General features: G+C 39.1%; 2 protein-coding genes across 4 annotated transcripts; one reads left to right on the forward strand and one right to left on the reverse strand.

Annotated features, from left to right (window-relative positions):
• Positions 1–561: 561 nt before the first annotated feature.
• dennd6b (DENN/MADD domain containing 6B) lies at positions 562–7,227 on the reverse strand. Of its 2 annotated transcripts, XM_079622440.1 has the most exons (21): positions 6,978–7,227; positions 6,731–6,769; positions 6,546–6,588; positions 6,334–6,446; positions 5,873–5,953; positions 5,581–5,686; positions 5,376–5,455; positions 5,187–5,249; positions 5,046–5,101; positions 4,820–4,942; positions 4,358–4,453; positions 3,417–3,511; positions 3,249–3,314; positions 3,086–3,150; positions 2,890–2,979; positions 2,752–2,805; positions 2,545–2,648; positions 2,261–2,363; positions 1,163–1,199; positions 999–1,073; positions 562–880 (listed from the first exon to the last, which is right to left on the reverse strand). In XM_079622440.1, the coding sequence occupies exons 1-20, from the start codon at positions 7,128–7,130 to the stop codon at positions 1,027–1,029; spliced, it is 1,614 nt and encodes a 537-aa protein (XP_079478566.1). In that variant the 5' UTR covers positions 7,131–7,227; the 3' UTR covers positions 562–880; positions 999–1,026. The 2 variants fall into 2 exon arrangements, with proteins under 2 accessions (XP_079478566.1, XP_079478565.1); XM_079622439.1 differs by lacking the exon at positions 1,163–1,199.
• Positions 7,228–8,269: 1,042 nt separating this feature from the next.
• ppp6r2a (protein phosphatase 6, regulatory subunit 2a) lies at positions 8,270–23,100 on the forward strand. Of its 2 annotated transcripts, none has more exons than XM_079622441.1 (24): positions 8,270–8,660; positions 10,551–10,710; positions 12,065–12,328; positions 14,202–14,388; positions 14,509–14,646; positions 15,061–15,126; positions 15,238–15,350; positions 15,496–15,609; positions 15,732–15,858; positions 16,664–16,816; positions 16,955–17,188; positions 17,958–18,022; positions 18,177–18,292; positions 18,394–18,479; positions 18,918–18,998; positions 19,086–19,183; positions 19,337–19,394; positions 19,491–19,618; positions 19,703–19,842; positions 19,928–20,063; positions 20,210–20,262; positions 20,548–20,719; positions 21,032–21,133; positions 21,224–23,100. In XM_079622441.1, exons 3-24 carry the CDS (start codon positions 12,102–12,104, stop codon positions 21,270–21,272), a joined length of 2,643 nt encoding a protein of 880 aa, XP_079478567.1. In that variant the 5' UTR covers positions 8,270–8,660; positions 10,551–10,710; positions 12,065–12,101; the 3' UTR covers positions 21,273–23,100. The 2 variants fall into 2 exon arrangements, with proteins under 2 accessions (XP_079478567.1, XP_079478568.1); XM_079622442.1 differs by having other exon boundaries at positions 15,496–15,603.
• Positions 23,101–24,224: the final 1,124 nt, after the last annotated feature.

The following is a 24,224-nucleotide window of genomic DNA, read 5'->3' on the forward strand; positions in this document are numbered from 1 at the left end:
ATTGCCTAGACAATTAACTTGTAATAGAAATAAATAATAAAAACTGGCAAAACGACACTGTGGAGGTGCTTCTGTGCCAATGTTAAAGGTCAGATAAGGTGTAAATACATAAATAAATGTCAAAAGTGTTGGGAAAGTGGCAAACGAGTCAGGTTTACTACGGTGCTCCACAATGTCCCTAAGTAATAACAAACACTATCACCGGAATAAAATCATTGATCTTTAATAAGAAAAAAATAATCCTAAAAGCAACTTAAATGAACACGTGACACGTCATACATATGAATATCATTGACTGCATATACTAAATAAATGCTTAATATGCTAATTAGAGAGTCAATTTGTTCATCCTTTTGACTAAACGTTGATTTATAAAATTAAAGTTAATGTTCATGCAGTGCTAAATGACTGCAGGCTTTAAATACTTGATGCATGTTAAAATGCCATTTAGCAGATGTCTCAAATATAGTATGAAGCCTAGCCGAGGGCTTAAAATGATTTAAATCTAAGAATCAATGTTTTCTGTGTTCTTCTTGTGCATCTAGAACCTTGTATTGTAGAATCTGCTGTTTCTCTTCAGTACTGTACATCCAAAATGAAAGGCCTCGTAGTGGTAGTGTATGGGTTTACCAGAAGAAGAAATGTTGGTTGACACCTGTGCAGGAGTCATGGGTTCATATACGGCTGGTATATTCTGGACAGGCGTCTGTGCATGTCTCAGTGGATCAGCTGGTCAGTGTTCACGTGGGTCTGATTGTCATTGTCTGCGTAATACTGTCTGTAGATCCTCTGGCAAGGAGCTGATGATGGTCTGGATGGATTTCTCTAATCTCTCCAGAAGTTCTTCTTTCACCGGAAGCTGGTGCTTTCTAGCTCTCATCTGTGTGGGACACATAAATGAAGAGAGAAGCTTCATGCAAATGTCTTAATGTAAAACACAAAGACCGCACTTTAAGCCCAATTACATTCAGAAGGCGGTTGTTAAAAGTTTCACTCACCAGTTTCTCCCGCAACTTTAGGATGAGGTCAACAATCTCCACCTCTGATTTGTCTTTGGTCCACGTCAGCAGGTCCTGAATTAATGAGGACAAAACCAGAATCAAACTAATTAAATGACCAATTAGTAATTTATACATGAAAATGATCGTTATGCTTTACTCACCCTCATTTTGTTCTGAACCCGTAGGATTTTCTTTCTTCTGTGGAACACAAAAGAAGGATTTTGAAGAAATGTACTGGTCGCGCTTTTCCATGCAACTCAAAACGGACTGAAATTTAAGTGTTTATTCACTGAAAATCTCAACATCCTGCTCTCAATGGTTTCTTTGAGTTCTTTTTAATAATCGGTTGATCCATTTTCACAAAACCTGATTGAATGATTCGTTCAATGAAATTAATCAATAAAATTGTGTTAATATAACAGCTTCAATTTCAGCCTGTTCCTCACTTAATGTGATCACATAGATTCAAAAGACTAGCACATTCACTACTGTTCAAAAGTTTGGGGGGTGTGGTCAGTAAGATTTTTTAAATGCATTTGAAAGAAGTTTCTTAAATGTTCACTAAGGCTGCATTTATTTAAACAAAAGGGGAGTAAAACATAGTGATATATTATTATTTTATTACTGGTACATAAAATAAGAGTTGTATATTTTAATATATTTCATAATGTAATTTATTCCTGTGATGGCAGTCTTCAGTGTCACATGATCCTTCAAAAATCATGCTAATATGATGATTTGGTGCTCATTTACTAATTATCAATGTTGAAAACAGTTATGATTCTTTATTGAATAGAAATTTCAAGAAGAATATCACTCATTTGAAATAGAAATTAACCATTATAAATGTCTTCATTGTCATTTTGATCAATTTAATGCATCCTTGATGAATACAAGCATTCATTTCTTTAAAAAAAAAAAAAGACTGCTCACAAACTTTTGAACGGCAGTGTTAGTTATATAGACTACTGTTACTATTCTTTTATGAATCATTTTATTGTGCTTTTGAATCCTTTTCGAAGTCTCAGTTTACGTTCAGCGTGCTTGCATGGAACAGAGCGACCAGTTCAATTCCTCAGAATTTCTCTTTTTGTGTTAAACAGAAGAAAAAGTCAAACGAGTAAAGAACGACTTGATGGTTATCCTTTTTGGGTGAGCATTCTTTATTTGCACACACACTCTGAAGTGACAATAATAAAGACTTAAAGAACTATAATGGTACGAGAAGAGACCGAATCCAGATCCAACATCATACTCACAGCCGCACAGATGGCCTCTAAATGAAGACGTTCCACTTTTTGCGTCATCTCTCTGTGCCTGAGCCGATACCAGCCATCAAAATTTGGCGAACGAAAGAAACGCCTGAAAGTCACATTTAAACAGTTATTGTATTATATGCACAATTTACAGAAAGTTTCAATCATTAGTTCCCAAATGCCCAGGGCTGCGTTTCTCGAAATGATTGTAAGCTTAAGTAGAACATACAGATTACTGGTGCCAAAGGGCTTACGTAGCTTTTGTAAACGTAACTCTAATGTGTTACCTGTACAGTCCTGTCCAATCTCCTTTGAGCGTTAGTTGCGGCCCTTCTTGCTCCAGGGTCTTCATGAACTCATCCTGACTGAAGGGCCGGATCTGAGGAGGTGTCTAAGACGTAAACACGGACGCAACTGTTACGTTTGAGGTCCAACATAATAATTTTAAATGCCTGAATGTCGTCTGAATCTGATCTACATCATCTTGAACCAACCTTCCATGGAGACACAGATCTCTGCGGCGGCATGAGGCTCTCCAAATAACTTTCCTAAAGAAAAGAATGTGTGTGAAGCTCAAAGACTGCTTGGTGAATGAAATAAAAGCTCTGAACAAAGGTGCAAAAGAACTTCACCAGTGGAAGAATGAAACTCTGCGTTTGTTCCAACAGATGCCGCCTCAAAATGGCGCTCTGCGCCTCCGATGGCCTTTTTTTCTGGATACCCTGAAAGAACAATTAAAAAAACCAAAGCGAGACGTTACACATACTATGGCTTTAAACTTAAATATTAATTTTTCACGAACTGAGTCAACCGACATCAGCAGCCTACCTTTAAGAGTCGTTTGATGAGGGCTTTGTCTTTGTGTAAGAAGGTCTTGTATGCTGTGTAAATACCTTTATGGGAAGATACAGTTTTTTATTTAAATATATTCATACGTTCATGTGTTTGCATTATTCAGCACATAAGGTTACAGCAAAGGCTTGTTGTGCACCTGTTTTAGTATCCAGTGATTTTAACTTTGCCAGTTTCTTGAGCTTCACTTGCTTTGGTAAATCACCTGCAGAGAAACACCATTCAAACCTCTCTCATGTGCAATATGCCGAAATTATATGCAATCAAAAAGGCTGTCAGAGGAGCCTAAAAATGGAGCATTATTTACCAGTCATCTTAAGGTCTCCAAGGCGAATAATGTGTGGCCAGCACTGAAAGGTCTTTATGAAGAAAGGGTTTGTGACACCCAGTATCACATTGGGCCTGAAAGCAGAAAAAAAGACTGAAGAATTATTTCCTGACCTGAACATTATGTTTTCTACATGGGCATGAAAGTAACTCGCATCTAATCGAGGTTTCATCCAAAAAAATTTAATATTACTTTTTGCAGAATATCCTGGCTCATGTTTTTTTTGGACTTGAAAGGCTTGTCAACTACGATACTAAATTACAAAAAACACTATAAAACAAAAGCATCATAAATGCGGTCCATACAATTTGAATTTTTTGTCAAGTTTTTTTTTAAATCATGACAGCTTTGTTGGAGGAACAGAACGGTGCTTTTTGTCATATTGCAACTTGACAGTTCCAGTCCCCATACACTTTATGAAAAAGAAAAACTTGGATCATTCTTCAAAAATTCATGAGTTTGGATCAACATGATGGTGAATAAACTATAGCTGCATTATTCTAGATAAATTAAGAATCACACTTCTCGATTCTCCCACAATTGTAAAGTAACTTTCCAACGGTGATTTACTCTATTTTGGCAGCTGTCGTAGACATCAGTGTTTCGTTCTAAAATATAAACATTTATCCCAGTACTTCTGTAACATAGAACTAATGATACTGAGTGGCTTGAAGCTTCATACCTCAACATGACAACTGCTCTCTCTGGCTCAGCAGCAGTGTGAACGCAGATTTGAATGTTCGCTGTGATTGTTTAGACATAGACGAATCGTTGTCGTTTAGGAATAAATCGCGTGGGTGTCTGAATCGCGTTTGTGAACTTTTAACAATTCACCGTGCAGTTCTAGAGTACACAATTACAGAATTTTCATTTCTGGATGACGAGAGACTTTAATGTGGAGTGTGTGTGTATTTGCTTACGGAGCCTGAGTCCTGGTGGTGTACTCCTTAAATTCACTGTCATGAATGGTGAAGTACGGTCGGTAATCACCACAGTAGCGCAGTGGGGTGATGGAGCTAAAAACAAACAAAAAGAGTATACTTATAAACTTTTTATACTTTTTTTCTAGTGATAAAGTAAGTTTATGAGCCGTTTAATTCATATTATGTAATTGAAATTTTAAAAAAATGAATAAAAACTAAAATAATTCATTAAAACTAAATCCATAAAATGATGGGAACCCCTAAAAGGTTCTATATATGAAGCGCCTGACAGAATCCTTAAAGGTTCCATGTAGAAAATGTTCTTCTAAGAGTGTGTATTATCAATAAACTTATTTATAAACTTTACTAAAAAAACAGACCTACCTATTGTCACTATTATAAGTCCCTCAAAGTAACTTTTGTGTATGCGCCTCTGCTTTGAGAACGCAATGTCCATACCTGACCAGGGCCAGCACAGTCTCCGAGGAGACGGTTGGAGAGGGTGCCATAACAACCACGGGCTCTCCTAGCAACATGAGCTCCCAGAGCATCTGCACGTGAATCAGGACTGACTGGAAACATCTGATTAGATGAAGGTCAATTAGGGCAGCTATTAGTAACGGCTGTAAAATCAACAGATGGTTTAGTAATTACAGAACACATGTACAAGCAGCGTAATACTCACTTAAAAAGATCCAGCTCGTGAACCGATGGAAGAACCGTGGGGGTGGGGAGCAGATTCTGCAAAAATGCAACCACATATCAACCATTTGTTAAAAATAAAAGCATATGTGAAGGATTGCAAATAGTAAAAGGAGTTAAGCACCTCTGTTTGCGGCTGTTTTACAGGGCTTCCTCCTGGCGTTTCATCTCTTGAGGGAATTCTGACCTGCAAATTCAAACCCAGAATTTGAGAAGCTGAATTGATGTCTTGGATAAATGATTTAGATTATTATGTTATCAATCTCCCATCCAAACACCAACTAACAAGTTTTCACATCCATAATATTCTCACCTGCATCACAACACCCATCACAGGTAAGTTGAGGGTTTGCCCTGGTACTGGTGCTGGCCATTGGTCAATCTCATTACAAACTGAAACACATTAACCAATATGATTGAGGATTTCAGATCTGTTTCCATGCAGCTTTACAGAAAGTCAAAATAATATATATATATATACACACTGTAAATAAATACTCAAGTCAAGGTGGCCTCACCTGTCTCAAGACAAGGTTCGAGCTTTTCAAAGTACTCAGGAGCAATGACCTGCACCAGCGAATGAAACAGGTTCACAAACGGCAGTCTGGACACCACCACCAGGGACTAGGGATATAGAAAAACTGAAATGATTTACACCATTCATCACCAATCATTGTATATTGTATACTGACCACAAGGCCCTTGAAAAATACATTCAATTAAAACTTCATGTTTTCATGTAGGCAGACGACAACAGCTCATTGTGAAAAACCAGAACAAACATTTGTATCTTTCAGCTCAGTTACACACCTTCTGAAAGTAGCCCCTTTTGACAGACGCATCTTTCACTTGCCTGAAATACACATACCCGTGGAAATGTGCGTGCTCCTTCTGAAAGACAGGAAAATAATTGACATGCACGCTTTATTTCTGGAATGTATTGGTTCAAAGCAGATGTCAATCAGTGGTGATGCTGGGAAATGTCTCAATTCAAAGCTTTCGTGTGTCTTACGTACAGTAAATACAGTAATATTGTTAAATATTATTACAATTTAAAATAACTTTTCTATAATGTAAAATGTAATTTCTTCCGGTGATGTGCAAGCCAAATTTACAGCAGCCATTACAGTCCTCACTCCAGCCCTCAAGTGTCACATGATCCGTCAGAAGAAATCGTTCAAATATTCTGATTTAGTGGTCAAGAAACATGTCTTATTATTATTAATGTTGAAAAAGGTTTTGCTGCTTAATACATCAAGTCTATTTCTAACCTGCAGGGCCACTGGTGCATCCTTGTTGTAAGCATCCTCCTGTCCAAACCAAGAGCTACTGCGGCCCACCGACTGCCGCAGTCTGAAGCTGAACTGAGTGTCCCCGAGGCATCCTGGGATAGACATGAACTCATGTGACTGAACTGTAAAGCTCATGTTTCAGCTGTTTATCATGATAGCACTGATGAGATCAGTCTTTGCCAACACATTACCTGAGTATGAGTCGGGAAAGGATAAGTAACAAATACTTGTTTTCTAAAAGACAGAAGGAAGTGAAAGATTGTAGTAGTTTTAGGGGGATTTTAGAAATTGGTGTTTTTAAAATTGTTGTAACACAATATATGCATTTATAATACTGTAGCTGGAAAAGTAATTAATTAAATGTAATTGACCTTACCTCCTTTTCCGTGAGCCTGACATCATAGGGGTAAATGAGCTGAAGATGACAACATAAAGAATGTTAAATAACTTACACAGTGATTCTGCTGTTGTTGTGATTAATACAGGGTATAAATTTACAATCAATTTGAGTTTCAGCATTTAATCACAATCAGATTATTCGCTGTAAAGTGGTAACGCGAGTAGCTAATAAACAAACAAGCAAGCAAACAGATGTTAGGGTCGCATGCACATCATTTGTGTACCTCTATGGCTTGTCCGAGCTCGAGGTCGAAGGTAACGACGCACACACAGTCGAGCCAGGCAGAGAAGCGCGACCACGGCTCAGATATCTCTGTATCTGTCGCCGCAGACCTTGATGGCTCTTCCAGAGAATCGGCGCTGTCAAACGGATCCATTTTGACTTAAGGATCCATTTGAGATCCGCTTGCTTTTGTGAATGATCGCGTCCACGGTCATCGTTCAGTAATGACTGAGGTTGAACAGCGCCCTCGCGCGGGGAGGACTGACTTATTACTCCCATGATTAATAATATTGGTTCTCAAAAAGGAGGCCGCAATATAAATTACAATTATTTTAAATAAACTTTAAAGTATGTTTAAAGAATGTATTATCGTATTTTTTTTTTTTTTACATATTTATACTCTTTACATGTAAAACTGATCTCTAACTCACATTGCACTGCAATGTACCAACATACGATAATGTTCTGTTTATTCTAAGCGCATGCTTGTCTGTGACATACATGATAGATTATAATTGGCTGTCAATGTTTTTATCGTTCATCGGCTGAATAAAATCGTTCTGAACGCGATTTCAACTATATCGTTTTTCTGTGCCGTTATCGTTATTGCTGTGGTGTTCTTTAATAGTGAGAACGATTGATTTTAGAACAAGGCCATCTCTTTATCTTTATTTTTTTCTTTATAGTTATCGTCCTCGGTGTGGGCTATTTACACATAAATTAATTAACCTAATACAAAAGAGTGTACACAAACTGATGATGATGTTAAGAAAGAATGTCAAACACTGTCAATTTGTTTTGATCACTTTCTTATTAATAGACGTTAAACGTGTACGTAAAAAACATTTATGAAAGTAAATTGTGTCATTAAAAAAACAAGCAAGCAAGCAAACAAACAAAAATATTATGTTTAAGACAGATAAATATTATTGAGAATCAAAAGACAATTCAATAAATGAAGTTTAGGACACAGCTCCCCCAAGATGTGTCAGATACAAAATCTTTGTTTTATTTTGTGTTTTACATTTTGGGATTTTTGTTTTGTTTTATTTTAGGAGGCTGAGTAGTGCGTTTAGTTTATAAAAAAATGTCTGGTTTATCTTAATAAAAGTATGAAAACAATGTTCAACAAAAGTAGCCTATGAGGACAAATTCATATTTATTTTATTTGGGTTTAATGTATTTGTACCTTGTAGTTTTCTTTTATTTTCCCTTTTTTCTTTAGGCCTATGTAGTTATATTATGATTGTTTTTATTATTATTATTTTAATCTATGTTGATCTTGTCTAGCGCGCACTCGATGCGCAGGCAACAATCTGACAGCACGCGCACGCGCGCGTCTATGACAGTGTTTCGCCATTTTGAATACAAACATATGAACGATTTTTATTTTCCGATCCCTCTTCCCTCGCCGTGCGTGTGAGTGGCCGTGATAACTCTACGTAGTGATTCGCCGCAGAATAATTTCCTAAAAAATTAACTCGTACATAAATGAGAGCAGAAAAACAACTTTAGTGAGGACGATGGCTCGCGCGTTGGGCAGATAGTTGAGAGGAAAACGGTCTCGTGGCAGCAGCGGGGTTTCACAGAGCGCGCGGGGCAAGAGCGCCACTGCTCCACTGCACGGGCCAGACCAGTACTAACCGACAGCCAGTAGCCCGTTCTACAGACACTCATAGCGGGGGTAAGCTTACATGCACAGACTGTTTACTTGCGCAGATAGCACTGCTGGAACAGACGGTCTCTGCTTTACACCAAACCGTGCTTGTTCGTGAGTATTTTGATTAGAAAAAGTGTCGTTTTAATTCCCATCAGAGGAGAAGAAACTTCTGTAACAGAGATTCAGCTGAAGTTAGCCAGACGAGCTAGCAAACAAACCGAAAACATCCCAATCTTTAGCGTTAAATAAAGCCAAGCGCACTCTACATATCTCTTAATCCATTTTGAGTTATAAACGAGTTTGTATTTGAGTTGTTTCAGTCGAGTTTGGGATTGTTATGAAAATACGGAAACCAGTTTTTGTCGTTAATATTAGCAGCTGATGCTAACGGCTGCTAGCGGGGCCCAGCTGTTAACATGCGACCATCGAGATTTTCTGCTGAAACTGCTATTCTGCACTTAAAATCACCGTCACGTCTTGTGTGAGTTTGATAGGAGGAGTACGTCTTCTTTAACCGTCCCGGCTTTATAAGGTGTGAATGATGCTCTGGTATGTTCTTGACGCCTATTGTAAACATTGGATTCAAATCATGTTGTCATTAGCAGCCACATGAGTAATTCAGAAGTCAGTTAATCCTCTCTAACGTTAGCTATTTAACTATTGAGTTGTACAACACGATCGTTCAGTATCACGACTGCAATCTCATTTGAAGTTTTGTAATGGTACGAACACCCCCTCTGGGGTCCAGGGGTCAGGACAAGTTGCTGGATCAACTTCCTAAGTAGGCAGCTTCTGGACAGTTGTGCAATCAATGGCAGCTTTTTTGACCTCAGCTGCTGCTGTCAAGAGATCCCATGCAACATCCCCGCTCGTGTCTGCTTTGTGTGGCAGCTTTGCTGCATGCAAGTGGCAAGTGCTGCTGCCTGTTACTATTTTTGATGAATTGTAGAGCAGAGACATTTCCTTTCCTGTGTAGAGTTCATTGGGGAGTTCTCTGGTTGGTATTGTCATACTAAGCTCTGCACGTGCACACAATCATGTCCACATCCACATAAAAGAAGGAAACAAGTCCTCTTTTCTTTTTTTGGCCACTTTTCCCAAATGAAAGAATTGCTTTGAGCTTGCACAGCTGCAGATCAATGATAGAGATTCTTTCCGGTATGTATTCTCTGTGCTGTTTGTCATCAGATGAATATGTTGTGCTCAAGGAAGCTGTTACCAGCTGCTGCTTTGAGTGCCATATGCGTACAAGATGTGGCGTTGCAGGTCCGCATTTAATTTAGTACAGTGCATTAAGTGGATCCTTCTATTTTAACTTCCTAGTATCTGGTCTAAAGGTGAGGTCACATTAACGAAATTTTGGCAAAAACATAATTTGTCTATAGTCAAGCAATAATGTATGAAACGAAACAAGTTGATCAGCACTGCAAATCTTGAACTTGAACCTGTTGCAAAATCTGTGTGAGGAAATGTTCCGCCCTCAGGTGAAATTCATGATCGCGTGGCTAAATTTTGCCTGTGAAAATTTGCCGCACTATGGGAAACGGGACCGTGCTTAAAATCTGAAGGCTTGAAATGCTTAAAATAACTGTATCTCCTAGTAGGGCGTAAGTTTGGGGGTAAATTTATGGGAAATAATGTGTATGTGCATTTGTTCACTGTTGTCATGGAAATTATGGTTGTACAAACACTACATTTTCAGTTTACAAGTCCTTCCATAGTTCTGATTTTAGCCTTGCACATTGTTTCAAGGTTCCTAGACTATATGATGCAGTGTGTTTTTATTGCTTCATCATCATGTACTTACTCTGTGCATGTGCATTGTTTGTCGCATTGGTTCAAAGTGTTTTTACACCATGCCTGCATTGATTTTTGAAGGGTTTGCACTTTCTCATACTCGATTCTTTTCCCCAGTGTCAGTCCGTCTGAGGCGTGTATTCGAGGAAGGCCTGGTGGGAAGTGGACCTCATGCAGATTAATGCTAGGTCATTCTGTGCTGTCTGCATTCTGCCACTCAAATGCCTGTCTGCCTGTGGAGGAGGTGTAACTAAGGATTCACACGTTTCATCAGCTGGTAAAAATATATTTATTTAACAAATGCTATCAATGTTCCAGTGCTTGAGTTCCTGAGGAGTCTTTTTACATAGCCTCACTAACAGATCACATCTCTTTAAGCAAGCAAAGCCTATCAGGCTGTGTGAAATGTATCGCCCAGGGTGTGATGCGTGGGTACCAGTCATCTTGTGGGAAAGGTCTGCTTTGTTCATGACCAGAGTTGTTAGAAAATGTTCACAGCACAGGTGATTTCAATCAGTATTGAAAGGAAAGTTGCTCCTCTTGTTCCAGTTGCTTCATGTTTTGTTTTGAGTGGGATGTGTTAGTTAAACGCTTTAAAGGTCCATCAATTATTTTTGTCCCCTTCCTTATTCTCCTGTTCTCCAGATTATCTTTCATCTGTTAGTTCTGCTTTCCATCGCTATTCTTCCCCCCTCCCACTCGGCCTATATCTTTGTTCCAAAACCTATTAGGCTGTTTACATAGACAACTGCTTTTTCATATAAAGGTAATATCATAATAATAAATATTAAAATAAAATATTTTTATTAATTTATTAGTTGTTGCAATTGAACAAATACAGTTCTTGAAACTTATGAAATAACAAAATGAATTGTGGTTAATTAAACTAATATGTATATACTAGGGCTGGTTTGAATTTTATTGATTCCTATTCTTATTGATTCCTAATTATCGATTCTAATAAGGGACAACCAACTTGGATATCATTAATTTATTTTAAGTCTTATTGCAAAACATTTCATTGTACCTGACTACCATGGAAAAATCAACAGGCTATAAAACACTTAGGCCTACACTTTTGGACTTACACGTTTGCCTATGGTTGAAAAATACCATAGCAAAAACAATTATAGCTTAACTAATATAAATTTCAAGCATTATTGAAGAGAAGTAAACACTCAGAAATTAAAAAAGAGCAAATAAACAAATGGGCAATTGCACAAATAAATACAACTGAACAAAGAAATTATTGAAAATTGAAATAAACAATGTTAATAAGTATTAATAACAAGTATCTGATTCCTGTTCCGATACCAGAATTGAAATCGATTTTCGATTCCCAACCCAAAAAGAACTAGCAGAAATGATCTATATCAGGGAGCCTTCCAATATTGTGTTGGACAACAGGTGGCATTTGAATAAAAAAAGTTTCATGGCGATTCTGCATGCCTACATTTCATTCAATGCATCAACCACCTTGGATTTTTTATTTCATCATGCGAGTATCGCAATCTCATTCGGGGTTTGCTTTCTCTGCAATAGAAATAAAAAAATTAAATAAATATCCTGTGCACTGTGCGTTATCACTCGCTTGTTTACATGTTATCCTCACTTTCATGTCTTCTATTCAGGCCTGGGCTTCCTGCTGCAGCTGCCACCGCCGCCATCATGTTCTGGAAATTTGACCTGAACAACACCTCCCATATCGACCAGCTGCTGGATCGAGAGGGCGTCACTCTGAGAGAGTTGATGGAAGAGGAGGATGTCTTGCAGGAGTGCAAAGCACAGAACCGCAAGCTCCTGCTCTTCCTCTCCAAGGATCAATGTATGCAGGAGCTGGTCACCCTCATCACAGAGGAGCCCCCTGCTGATCTGGAGGAGAAAACTCGCTTCAAGTAAGAGAAACACAGCATTGCACCTTATTTTGCTAGTTTTGGCCAAATGGACACTACAACACTGACTCAACCAATCACATAAGTTTGGGATGTGGCTACCCGTTTCATCGACAACTGCCAGATGGGGAGGTGTGCAGGAAACCTGTTCAAAACAGCCTTTCTTTTCAGTTTCGCCAAGTAATGCTAATGCAATGGAAATTACACACTGTTTTAGTTTTTTTGTTTAAATGTGCAATCACATTTACTGTTGCTCAATTTCGTGCAATCTGGAGTTTTGGATGAGGGTGAAAAGTTCCAGATGCAGAATTTGCTTGTGTTCAAATTGGTCAGGCGAAATTTCTGCTTTGACCAATAGAAAGCTGCTTGGTTTGAAAGTGACTTCTGTGGGAGCGTTGCTTCATACATCGCTACACTGTTGTCAAAAGACAATGGACCTTTTTTACCTGCAGAATTTTGCAGAAATTTCTCTAATATGGCTGCACCTTAATTGTTTATTCACTGCAAATTACCTATGGCCTACATGTAAATATAGCTGGCAGTAAAAAGTATTCCGACTTGTTCAATTATGATGGTAGGACGTTTGTGTTGTTCACTGGCGGCCCTGCATGCCCGGAGCTCCTGGTTACAGGAGAGCTATAAAACTGACTGTAAAGATGTAGAAGTGCAGAGAAGTGGAGGGATGTGCATTTTAAGTTGACCAATGAAGGAAGAGGAAAGAGAAAAGAGAAGTGATTTAGTTAAAAGGTGATGTGTATACTCACGCTTAACATTTTGCTACGCGTTTGCTATAACATTTTGCTAATGCAATTTCCATTGCATTAGCATTACTTCTACGGTCAATGAGCGACGGCTCGTGGTACCATCACAGAGAACCACAAAATCACTCTCCAGAACATTCTCATTCACGATTCCATGCTGGTGGAATGATCTCCCTACCCTTGTCTGGAATGCAGAATCCCTATCTACATTCAAAAGACAACTGAAAACTCATCTCTTCTGTGAGCACTTGACATAAAAAAAAATAAAAAAAACCTTTTCCTTTAATCCTCCCTTGTTTGGCTTATGCTACTCTGAGCAATGCCTGAACTTTGTATTTTGAGCACTTCTTGCGTTATTTTTGCCTCTTCACGATGACTCGCTTGCTGTAGTCCTCAGTTGTAAGTTGCTTTGGATAAAAGCGTCTGCTAAATGTAAAATGTAAATGCTACTTGTGTTTTAAAACAGAGTTGCTCTTTGTGAGGTTTGTGCTGTTCAAGGTAAACTATATGAAATACTCATATGTTCTGAAGGGTTGAAATCTATCAGTTTTAGCGCTCTCTGTTGGGACCATATGGTTGGAAGGAGAGAGCGAAAAAGAGATTACAGTTCATTTAAAACTAATCATTTGGTTCTCTGTGTGTAGGAGGCAGAATCATTTGTCTTAAAATGAGCAAGTGGGTTCACTCAAAACGTCTTTTCTCTCCAAGTATTGTGAAATGTTATTACAATGAGTGAAATATGTTCTCAGTAGCACTGATCCAGATTTTTTGCTTAGTGATATTTTTGTGAAATATAGAATCCTACAATAGGATAAAGGCACTGACGCAGAGTTTATTACCCTCTTTTGTGGCACTGACAACACTGCACCACTGAGCTGACCAGTGTTTACTTTAGTTCTATCTGAGTGACAGAAGATAAGTAGAGGTACAGAACAACTTTGTTACTTTTGAAATGCCTTCGTTGGAACCACAAGAGAGGCTTTGTTTGTCATGTTAAAGGCCAAGACACCACAGACTTTTTTTTTGTTTTTGTTCTGTTGCGTTTACTATTTGATAGTATTGTCACATTTAACTTGAAGGTAATATAGACTTTTTGTTTTGTTCTGTTTACCCAGGTATCCAAACATTGCCTGCGAGCTCCTGACCTCTGATGTGGCTCTTATCAATGATAAGCTGGGTGGAGATGAATCCCTTTTAGAGAAGCTCTACCACTTTCTGGAGCAGGAGCCGCCCCTTAATCCCCTACTGGCCTCTTTCTTCAGCAAAACCATCGGCAACTTGATTGCACGTAAAACAGACCAGGTACGCACACCTGATCTCACATGGCTTGGAATATGAACGCACACCAAATAGCACAAAGGAAATACTGAGTTATTAGTTTGATTTGTATTGTCAGTAATTTGTATGTTATTCCACACGCAGGTAATCTCTTTCCTAAGGAAAAAACACAACTTTATCAGTCTGGTGCTGAATCACATTGATGCCTCGGCCATGATGGACCTATTGCTGCGCCTCATCAGCTGTGTAGAGCCTGCCCCTTTGAGGATGGAGGTCCTCAATGTAAGCACACTAATATTTCCATATATATATATATATGAGATTTAACAGGTTTCTACTTTTTAAGGGACTACTTACTTGCATTCTGTCTCTTTTCTTGCGTCCAACTATATTTGAATGCAATAACATGTTCTGTGTGAAGGGTCCCATGTGTTGTTGACTCTACAACAAGTGAATTTAGAGGTTCATGTGATGGTTAATCTTGTTCAAATGCATTTTACACTGTTCTGCCCCTAGGAGCATGAACCTTTTGTAGAAACTATATCTTTTAGAAATCCTAGTGAATGATTCAATTCCTTAAACGAGACATTGACCCACGTTTAGCCTGATTGTTATCCTCCAAGCCCTGGCTGAATCCTCACTCGTCATTGCGGGGCTGTGATTCTGATCTGTGAATGAATGTGTGTGTGTTTGCAGTGGCTGAATGAGGAGAGACTCATCCAGAGACTCACAGAGCTCATGCACACGGGGAGAGATGAAGAGGTAGAAATATCACTCACTTTGCTGAACTTTTCACCTCCAGCCACATGATTTTAGTTATGGAAGTTTAAAAAAACATCTAAGTACATTCTTTATCACTTAATTCTTCTGCAGAGACAATCTAATGCATCCCAGACTCTTTGTGACATAATCCGACTCAGTCGAGACCAGGCCAATCAGCTGTCAGAGGTCACAGAACCAGACCCCTTACTCGCTGTCCTGGAGTCGTAAGTGCCCAAACTGATTAGCTAAGATCACAGTCATGTAATAAGAATCTACTCACTCAATAAAGACTGAAGACCAGACAGTGCTTGTTTCTCTGATGTAATCGCTGTTTTTGTATCTCATCCACTCATGTTGATGTCTTTGTAGACGAGAGAATGTGGGAGAGCTTTTGAAGAACATGTTTGAAGGGGAAAGGACTGAAGCGTCTGTCGTCAATGGAACGCAAGTGCTTCTTACGTTACTGGAGTCACGAAGGTCAGGGTGAGTTCATCCATTATAGGGCCTAATTAAACCTAAAATAAACAGCCATGCTCGGACACTTGCTGTTCTCCATTTTTTATCTTTCCATGACCTTCCGTTATCTCTGTGTCTGGTGTTGTTAGGCTGGAGGGTCTGATGGACCTGTATTCTCAGGGATGTGAAAGGTCTTACACTGTCAACAGCAGTATTTTACGTGCTATTGAGCCTCATTTAAAGGACTTCCAGCAGCTCCTACTGAACCCTCCTATGGTACACACACATACACACACACATGCAACTAAACTCCATCTGTGTATAAATGTCATCTCGGGGCTTTTGAATAATTTTTCTGATTTTGTTTGAATTAAATATACAAGCAAAACGTTTTTTGCACAGATGCCTCTTGCTCTGTTTCAAAACTTAAGCGTCCTTGCTGCCTACATAACTGAAGTGAAACCTTGTAAGTGACTGATTTTGAATGCACTACATAGGTGACATCCACTTCCTGTGACTTAAATGGCACTCTTCACAATAAGCTCATTGAGTGACTATTGCGTTAAAATCAGATGCATAGTATATTGATCTTATTGCAAATGATTCATCTATGCTTGTTTAAAACATTTTTTATTACAGTGTAATTTGAAATCAAAATGTCAAAACTCGCCCCACGCCGCCACAATCAACTGCAAAGCTTACATTAATTTTGGAGTGCAATGCCCACATCACAAAATCCAATCAACAACCAATGGGTAGAACTAAGTCTACCCTTTTTTTTTTGCTCGATAATCTGTTACGCTAGGATGTGCGTCACATTTCGGAAGAAACGTTCTGTTGCAAGAAATAAGCTACTTCCATTTTGTTGTGACTTTGGGTGTCTTAGAAGGTAGCATAATATTGCTGCCGACCTTTTAAAACAGACTTCAGGAGCATAATTTTAATGATGCTTTAAAGTGTGTCAGTCTATGTTGGTTACTAAGTTTTGGAGCAGAGCTACTGTCTCAAAAATCACTGTGCAATGGGGAGAGTGATGGCCCTCTAACAATGCGTAACTCTCCCTCCACTTGCTGTAAAACAGAGAAGTGCAATACTCACCACAGTGGGCGTTCTGGAGCAGCCCCTTGGGAGCGCCCGCCTGCATGTGGCCAGACTGGTGGCTTCTCTTCTGCAGACTTGCGACCTCAGCATCTGCCAAGAGATCTGCAGACTCAACACCATGGACCTGCTGTTGGTAAATCACTTACACACACCCACACTGAATATCGCAGACTCAACACTATGAGCTGGCTGTGGGTGGACGATCTTGTTTTTCATAAAAAAAAATTCTCTCTTCTCCTCGCTTCCTCTCTCCCTCACTCTCTGGTTGCAGGATTTATTCTTTAAATACACCTGGAATAATTTCTTGCACTTGCAAGTGGAGCTGTGTGTGGCATCCATCCTGAACCACTCTGTCCACACGGACTTCCAGAACCCAGGTCCGCAGAACCACGAGGAGAGACCACCAGCTACTGGCACAGGCACCCAGGCGGAGGAGGAAACACCTGGCCAGAACAGCAGCTCAGATCCAGCAAACACACCAATTCAAGATGCTCTTGTTGCCAATGTAGGCTATCTGCAGGTCATATCTGTTTTTGATCATGACCGCTTTCTTACAGCGCTTGTCAGATTATCTTAGAGGAAACAGGGTAGTTGGGCTTCACTGCAAATATACTATCAATACAAAGTTTGGTCACAGTTATTTTTTTTTTTTTTACTAAATTAATAATTTTTTAGCAAGGATGCATTAAATGGATCAAAAGTGACATTAAAACACGTATTATATTACAAAAGATATCGGTTTCAAGTAAATGCTGTTATTTATTTAACAAAAATATTAAGCAGCTCAACTGTTTGTTTTTTTTAGTTCGCACCAAATTATCATACTAGAATGCTTTCTGAACAATCATGTGAGACTGGAGTAATGGCTGCTGAAAATACAGCTTTGGCATCACAGGAATAAATAAATAGAAAACAGTTGTTTTAAATTTTAATATTTTGCAATATTACTGTTCTTAAAATACTTGTTTAAAAAAGATTTAAAAAAAATAACCCTAAACTTTGGACCGGTAGTGCATTGCACATACTTCGGTTTGAGAATCTGAACAAACCACAAAGCCTAATTCAATTACACTGAAATTTGACCTTTAATTCATCCTGCACCGTTTCTGCTACAGCGTGAATGATTTACATCAAATCTTGTGGTTTGTGGAGTATAGGTGTGTCACTTTTGTTTGCTGCTCTTTCTCGTTTCTTTTTACATACTCTTTCTCTTACACTCTCTTTGTGTTTCCTGTTGTTCATTATTGACAATGTTGGCTGTCTGCTTTCCTCAGCTCTTTCAGCATTGCCGGCTGGTGCAAAGGATTCTGGATGCTTGGGAGGAAAATGACAAAATCCAGTAAGAGCTTCTCCTCTGTTTGCTGTCATTGATTTATATGCAGTGGGTCTCTAGCACATGTGTGTTAGTCCCATGAAGCTCATCTTCATACCCATCATTATGTCAGTATGTGTTTTATGTCTGTCTGTTGGCTGATTATAGTTTCTCTACCTAGGGCTGAAGGGGGCAGGCGGAGGGGAAACATGGGTCACCTGACAAGAATTGCAAACACTGTTGTTCAAAACCTGGAGAAAGGGCTGGCTCACTCTCAAATTAATGACCTCATTAAAGGTTTGTTGTGCATGAACATGTCAAAAGAACCACAGAGTTTATGCAGTGATAATGAGATAAGAGTGTGGTTACTGGGATCACAAAGACTTGTATATACACAGAGCTGCCAGAGGACTGCAGAGGCCGCTGGGAGAGTTTTGTGGGTGAGACTTTAAGAGAGACCAACAGGAGAAACACAGTGGATTTGGTGAGGAATGCATTCACGCACACATTTCGATTGCATTGGGCAGATTAATTTAAAGTTAGTCAATGTAATGGAAATGTACATCCGATTTTAGTGAAGAGAGTTCAGTTTTAACCCTTCTGATGAATGAATTATTGAATCACAAATTATAAATGCTAATAAAATATTACAAATAAAAATATTTATCAAAATGTGTTTTGAGCGAGTTAACAAATCTGTCCACTGAAACCGATAATAATAGTAAATATTTCAGAGATGCTTAGTGCTTCGAGATGCAACATCACACCTTGAATTGTCAAAATGGCTTTTAAAACTCTGTTCATTATAGTAGACCCCAATCATCAGGGTTACGTTTCGAGGTTTATTTAAATAAATGTAATTTTCAGAGAATGTTACATGGTTTAACGCTGATTTCAGATTGGTTCTTATCCTGTGTTCCAGGTGAGCACCCATAACTTGCACTCATCTAGTGAAGATGATGACATGGAGAGCCCGTTCCCCAATGATCTGTCTATCCAACAGGTAAGAAGCAACAAATAAACAGCCAGAGTCTACTTTAAGCTCCTTACAGCTAACTGGATACGTGTGATTTATTTGTTTGCCTTTTAGGCGTTCTCTGATTACCAGATACAGCAGATGACCGCCAACTTTGTGGATCAGTTTGGTTTTAATGACGAAGAGTTCAGTGAACATGATGAAAACATCAAGTGAGTGCAAAAGAACGCTTCTCAGATCCAGTGATAAGTGTTGAGAGATATATGTCAGAATGCTGCAGAGACTTGCATTGATGTACTGTTCTGATATACATGTGGTGAAGATTGTCAGTGATAATCTTTAAGAGTCGTCTTTAAATCTTGCAGTGCTGCATTCGATCGGATTGCTGAAATTAACTTTAACATAGACGCAGATGATCATAGTGTAAGTGCCTGACACTGAAAACACCATTCATTATTCAAGCTATCACTAAACCCTGCTGTAAGTGTATATTTTGATGCTTTATTCTGGTTTTTGTAGGCCAATGCTGCAGCTTTTGAGGCGTGTTGTAAAGAACGAATCCAGCAGTTCGATGACTGTGAGGAAGAGGAGGATATTTGGGATGAAAAAGAAATTAACTATGCAACACAAATCAAATCCAGATCGAGGTACAGCACACAGTTGATATGCTTGAGGAAATAGATTCTGCTGTTTTGTTTATTGAAGTTACATTCTCTATTTATTGTTTCCAGGTTTGGGGTGTCTCTTTCTTCAGATGGTTCACCCAAGAGTGCCGTGAGGAATGGGGGTGGAGGCCGCGGGTCGGCCTCTGAGGAAGAGGATGTGGAGGAAGAGGCCAGTCCTCAGCAGTCGACAGCAGCTCAGACTCAGAGTGAGTGCTACATCATCCCCCACAACTCTGAATCTTTCAGCTGAATTCATTCAATGAACATTCTTTGTATTTGTGTTGTGCACAGACTCAGGCTGGGCAGCTAGTTTTGGTGAGACAGAGGTGAGCTCCTCTGGTTCCTGGGGTGGCTCCCCTCAGCAGGGCAATGCGGGTTCGCAGGACACAGGCTGGGCCACCTTCACTGAATTCCAGCCTTTCAGCAGGTAAAGACCACTAAAGAGCACTTCATGCTACATATGACGCTGTTCTGGAATGTTTGTTAAAGCGAGCAGAAAATATTGGTTTGTTTGGATATTTGCATTATGGGAATGCCTTTATCTCTCCTAAACCATTGGCCTTTACATTACAGCACAGAGTCCAGCAACACTGAGGGACAGCCTCAGCAAGGCCAGGGGAAGGACTGTGAGTAGCACTGATTTTTTGTCTTAAATTTATCTGATCGGATTTAAAGTGGTAATATTTTTGAGAATCACGTTCTCCTTGATCTTTTGAGTACCAGTAATATGTACTGTAACTTTTATAACTCAATTTCCTCTCCAGTCCGAAAAGCCCATCTATAGAATCTGAGCTGCAAAAATTAAACCCCAAAACATTACATGTTAACGGTTAATGGTGCAACTAGGAAAACTTAGAAGAGGGTTAAAATTTTGCTGTTTGGTACCTGAAAGTGTCTATTATTTTTTTCAGTGGCCGGCAGTGGTTCAGCTACAGGAGGATGGGAAGGAAGTCCTGAGCAAAAAGCCCCCCTGGTGGCCTCAGACAGCAGCTCATCTGGAGGCTCAGACAGCGAAGAGGACCCTGGAGAACATAAGGTTGAGGGTACTCCTAAACCTGCCAACCAGATAACAGCTCCCTCGAGGTAAGAACACTTGCACACTATTACACAAAGTAATAGCAGCAGCGTTTTATGCGGCCATTTTAATAAGAATCCACACGATTGGGAATTTTTGTGACAAAGATTTCGCAATGGTGCAATGTTGACCAACAGAAAGCTGCTTGGTTTGAAATTGACTCCGCTGTGAGCCGTGCTTCATACATCGCTAAACTATTGGCGGTGGACTGTTTTCGCCCATAAACTTTAGCTAATGTGACTTTCAAGCGATTTAACTGATTTTCGAAGAATGATTATTGATGTGTAAAAGTATTTGGCGGCTGCACTTTTTCTCTGCAGCGAGGTGCCTACTGACGCTCTGGAGAAGCTCAGCATCACCGGCAGTAGCGAGTCTTCAGCGCCTACAGAAGAGTCAGACGCCACCACTGTGACGGAGACGAGGTAACGGTAAATGTGTAGTAAGCTGATGTTATATGATGGATAAAAAAAACTGCCTCCATCCTCTCTTACTCAACTCTCATGCCTCTACAGAGTCGAGGCGCCCACTCCCGCTGAGATTACGCCTAACGGACCGGTCTGAAGGCTCTGGATAGGAGTCCGACCCACTCTCCGCCTCTTCCATTTTGAACCCCCAAACCTCAATACCACTTTTGGTGTTTAAATAAAAGAATGCTGCCATGTTATTGGTCCTGGATACTGCCAATCAGCCCATCATTGGAGGAGGAAGACAGGGGCATGTAACACAAACCAGTAACCAGTACAGTGCTCAGAGGTGTTAGTCTTTTAATCTTTTCAACTTTGTATGGGATATGCACAGTTTTAAATGTAGCAGTGACCGCGTGTGATTGCAGGATCTGTCAGGACTTCTTTTTTTCCTCGGTTTGTGTCCCTCCCTTGAATTTTTTTTTTTTTTTTGGGGATTCTTTTTCGCTCGCAGCCTTGGATGGTAGAAAACAGGGATGTGAAGGTCCTGATTGGAAAGCACAGGCTCATCCTTCACGGCATAACGTCTCGAACATCCTCATGCAAAATCGAAAGCCTCGTTGCCTGACAACAGCCTCTGCGACAATTACTGTATGTTGAAGCACAACTGAAGTGTTCTGTAATGCTTGACACTTTTCTGCACAGGTCACCGCCCCGCAAAGTTCACTTTTAGGATTTTTTTTAAACATATAATTATGGCCTAATCTCATTAAATCATGTATTTGAATGTTCTGAAGTGCTTTGGGGCAGAAATGTATGAAATTAGAGTTGATACTCTGACATGGTGTCCATTTTGGCACTTGTGCAATAACGTTTAGCCATTTAATTTAAATTCGACTCATTCGTAAACTATACATTCATAATGGGGGTGGACCTATTTTAAAAAAATTTTCGACTTTTTCTTTTCATTGCATGCAAAATGTTATTTATCAAGCATAAACAAGCAACTGTTTTTTCCAACCACGCTCTAGGTAGTTAGTCAAGACCTTCTGATTGTATTGAATTACATTCGTCCATTTTTTTTTTCTCCCCATAGATCAACTTTCTAGTGCATTTTCTGCTCAAGCTTTCTGAAAATGTAATCATGGGTTTAAAGCTAAAAGTAATCATAATGACCTTTGCCTTAAGTTACAAATCCTTCAAAAATCCCTGTAACAGGACAGAAGGGTTTGTCTCAAAGCAAACAGGCTTGTTTTTTGTCTGTTTTTAAATGTCACCCGATCACAAAAGAACCACCACCACAATTGTATTTGCATCTCTATCAGTGCCAATGCAGCACATGATCCCTCCAGAGGCCAAAAAATGATGCCCCAATTTCCTAGTATACTATATAGTACCTTAATGAAATACCCACAGGACAGTGTTATGCGGCGCCAGATTTTTTTTTTTTTTTATCAGAACTTGTTATATGCTGTCAGAAAGACTTTTTGAACTTGTCTCAGAACCTTCCGGAAGTTCTCGTTGGAAATACCAAGATCCACCTCTTGTAATATTTCATACTGAACATCATGTGATTTTTTTTTTTTTTCCTCCAGGAATTTTTTGGCTATCAAAATTCACGTATCATATCTCTGCAAGCTTACAATGGTACCAAATCTGTTGGATTACAGGATTGGGATATTGCATTATTTATTTTGCACTTAATTGAGGTGTTAGTGTGGAGACCTGGTTTCCCATCATGCATTGGAACATCATGTTTATTTCTTTTCCGCTGGAGTGTAAAGTCTCCATTGACTCTGCTTCATATATCTGTCATGTTCAAATAGGTTTGTTTCCAAAGCCAAACGTATGTATTTGCCTTTTTTTCTTTAAATGTTTAAAAAAAAATCTTATTTTTAATTTTAACCAATATTATTTTACATATTGTAGAGATTCTAATTTATGTGATCTTCAGCAACCAAAATATTGCTCTGTTCAATTCTGTTCATGTGTCTGGAGTCTGGGCTGTTTCTGTACACCACAGATTGAGTGTTATGCCTTGTATTCATTCATCGTCCCATTGAGAGTCTCCGTTACACAGATGGATATTTAACAGATGATGTATTGTTTTCAAGAGCTGCCAAAAAAAAACATTTAATTTGAATGAGTGTTCCGGGTTCGATTGTATCAAAACAAAATAATTTTGACTCGTTCCTCGGATTGGATAAACAAGCAAACATCGTGTTTCCAGTCATCCGCTTCTTGTGTTAGTTTATTTTAAGACATTGCTCTGAAATAAACTTTTAAATTGTTGCTGTTTCTAAGGTATATCATTAGACATTGTTGTAAAGCTAGGACACGTGATACGCCATTTGGAATACTCGATTCTGATTGGTCAATAGCAAGCAACGTTCACACTTTCGTTTCATACTAAAACGCATCTGACGCCATCGAGTGTCTCTGTTATCACTTCTAGTGGGGTAAAAAATGGTAATTTCAACTCAAGTCGATATCCCATTTCCGCGAATTTATTTTCTTGCTAAATAGCCGTGTACTAATAAGCAAGATAATGTACAGTCAAACGGCCATTACTACTTTGCAAAGCAACAAACAAATTGGACTAGGACAGTAGCACCATTGATAAAATACGAATTTGACAACTACCAGCTTAAATAACAAGTTTTTAAAAAAAAAAAAAATTTAAACGAAAGGGGTCGAAATTATTCTGTGGTAACTGACAGCATTGAACCCGGAACATTTTAAGGAGTTCTACAGCTCTACGAGCTCCCTCCCATTCTCAAATCATCTCCCTCTGGATTTTATGGATGTGTTTTATACACTTATAAATAGTGGTTATATATCGACATGCCATAATAATGATGCTGGATTTGAGCAGGTGGAGGGGAAGGACACATGCTGCAGGATAAATGAATGAATTGCCATGTTTCAGAGCACTTCACGTTCAGAACTTCCCACTAGTCATTTGTTTTAAAGCATTCAAAAATGGAGACAAGGAGATATAGTTTTTAAATGTGACTTGTCAGAATATAAGGTATCCATTGATGGCATAAAAAGTAGTTCTCAGCCAATAACAAATTGACATTTGTATAGACTGGGTCTGTACATTATA

This window comes from Phoxinus phoxinus (genome assembly GCF_949152265.1).
Source record: "Phoxinus phoxinus genome assembly, chromosome: 9".
Lineage (NCBI taxonomy): Eukaryota > Metazoa > Chordata > Actinopteri > Cypriniformes > Leuciscidae > Phoxinus > Phoxinus phoxinus.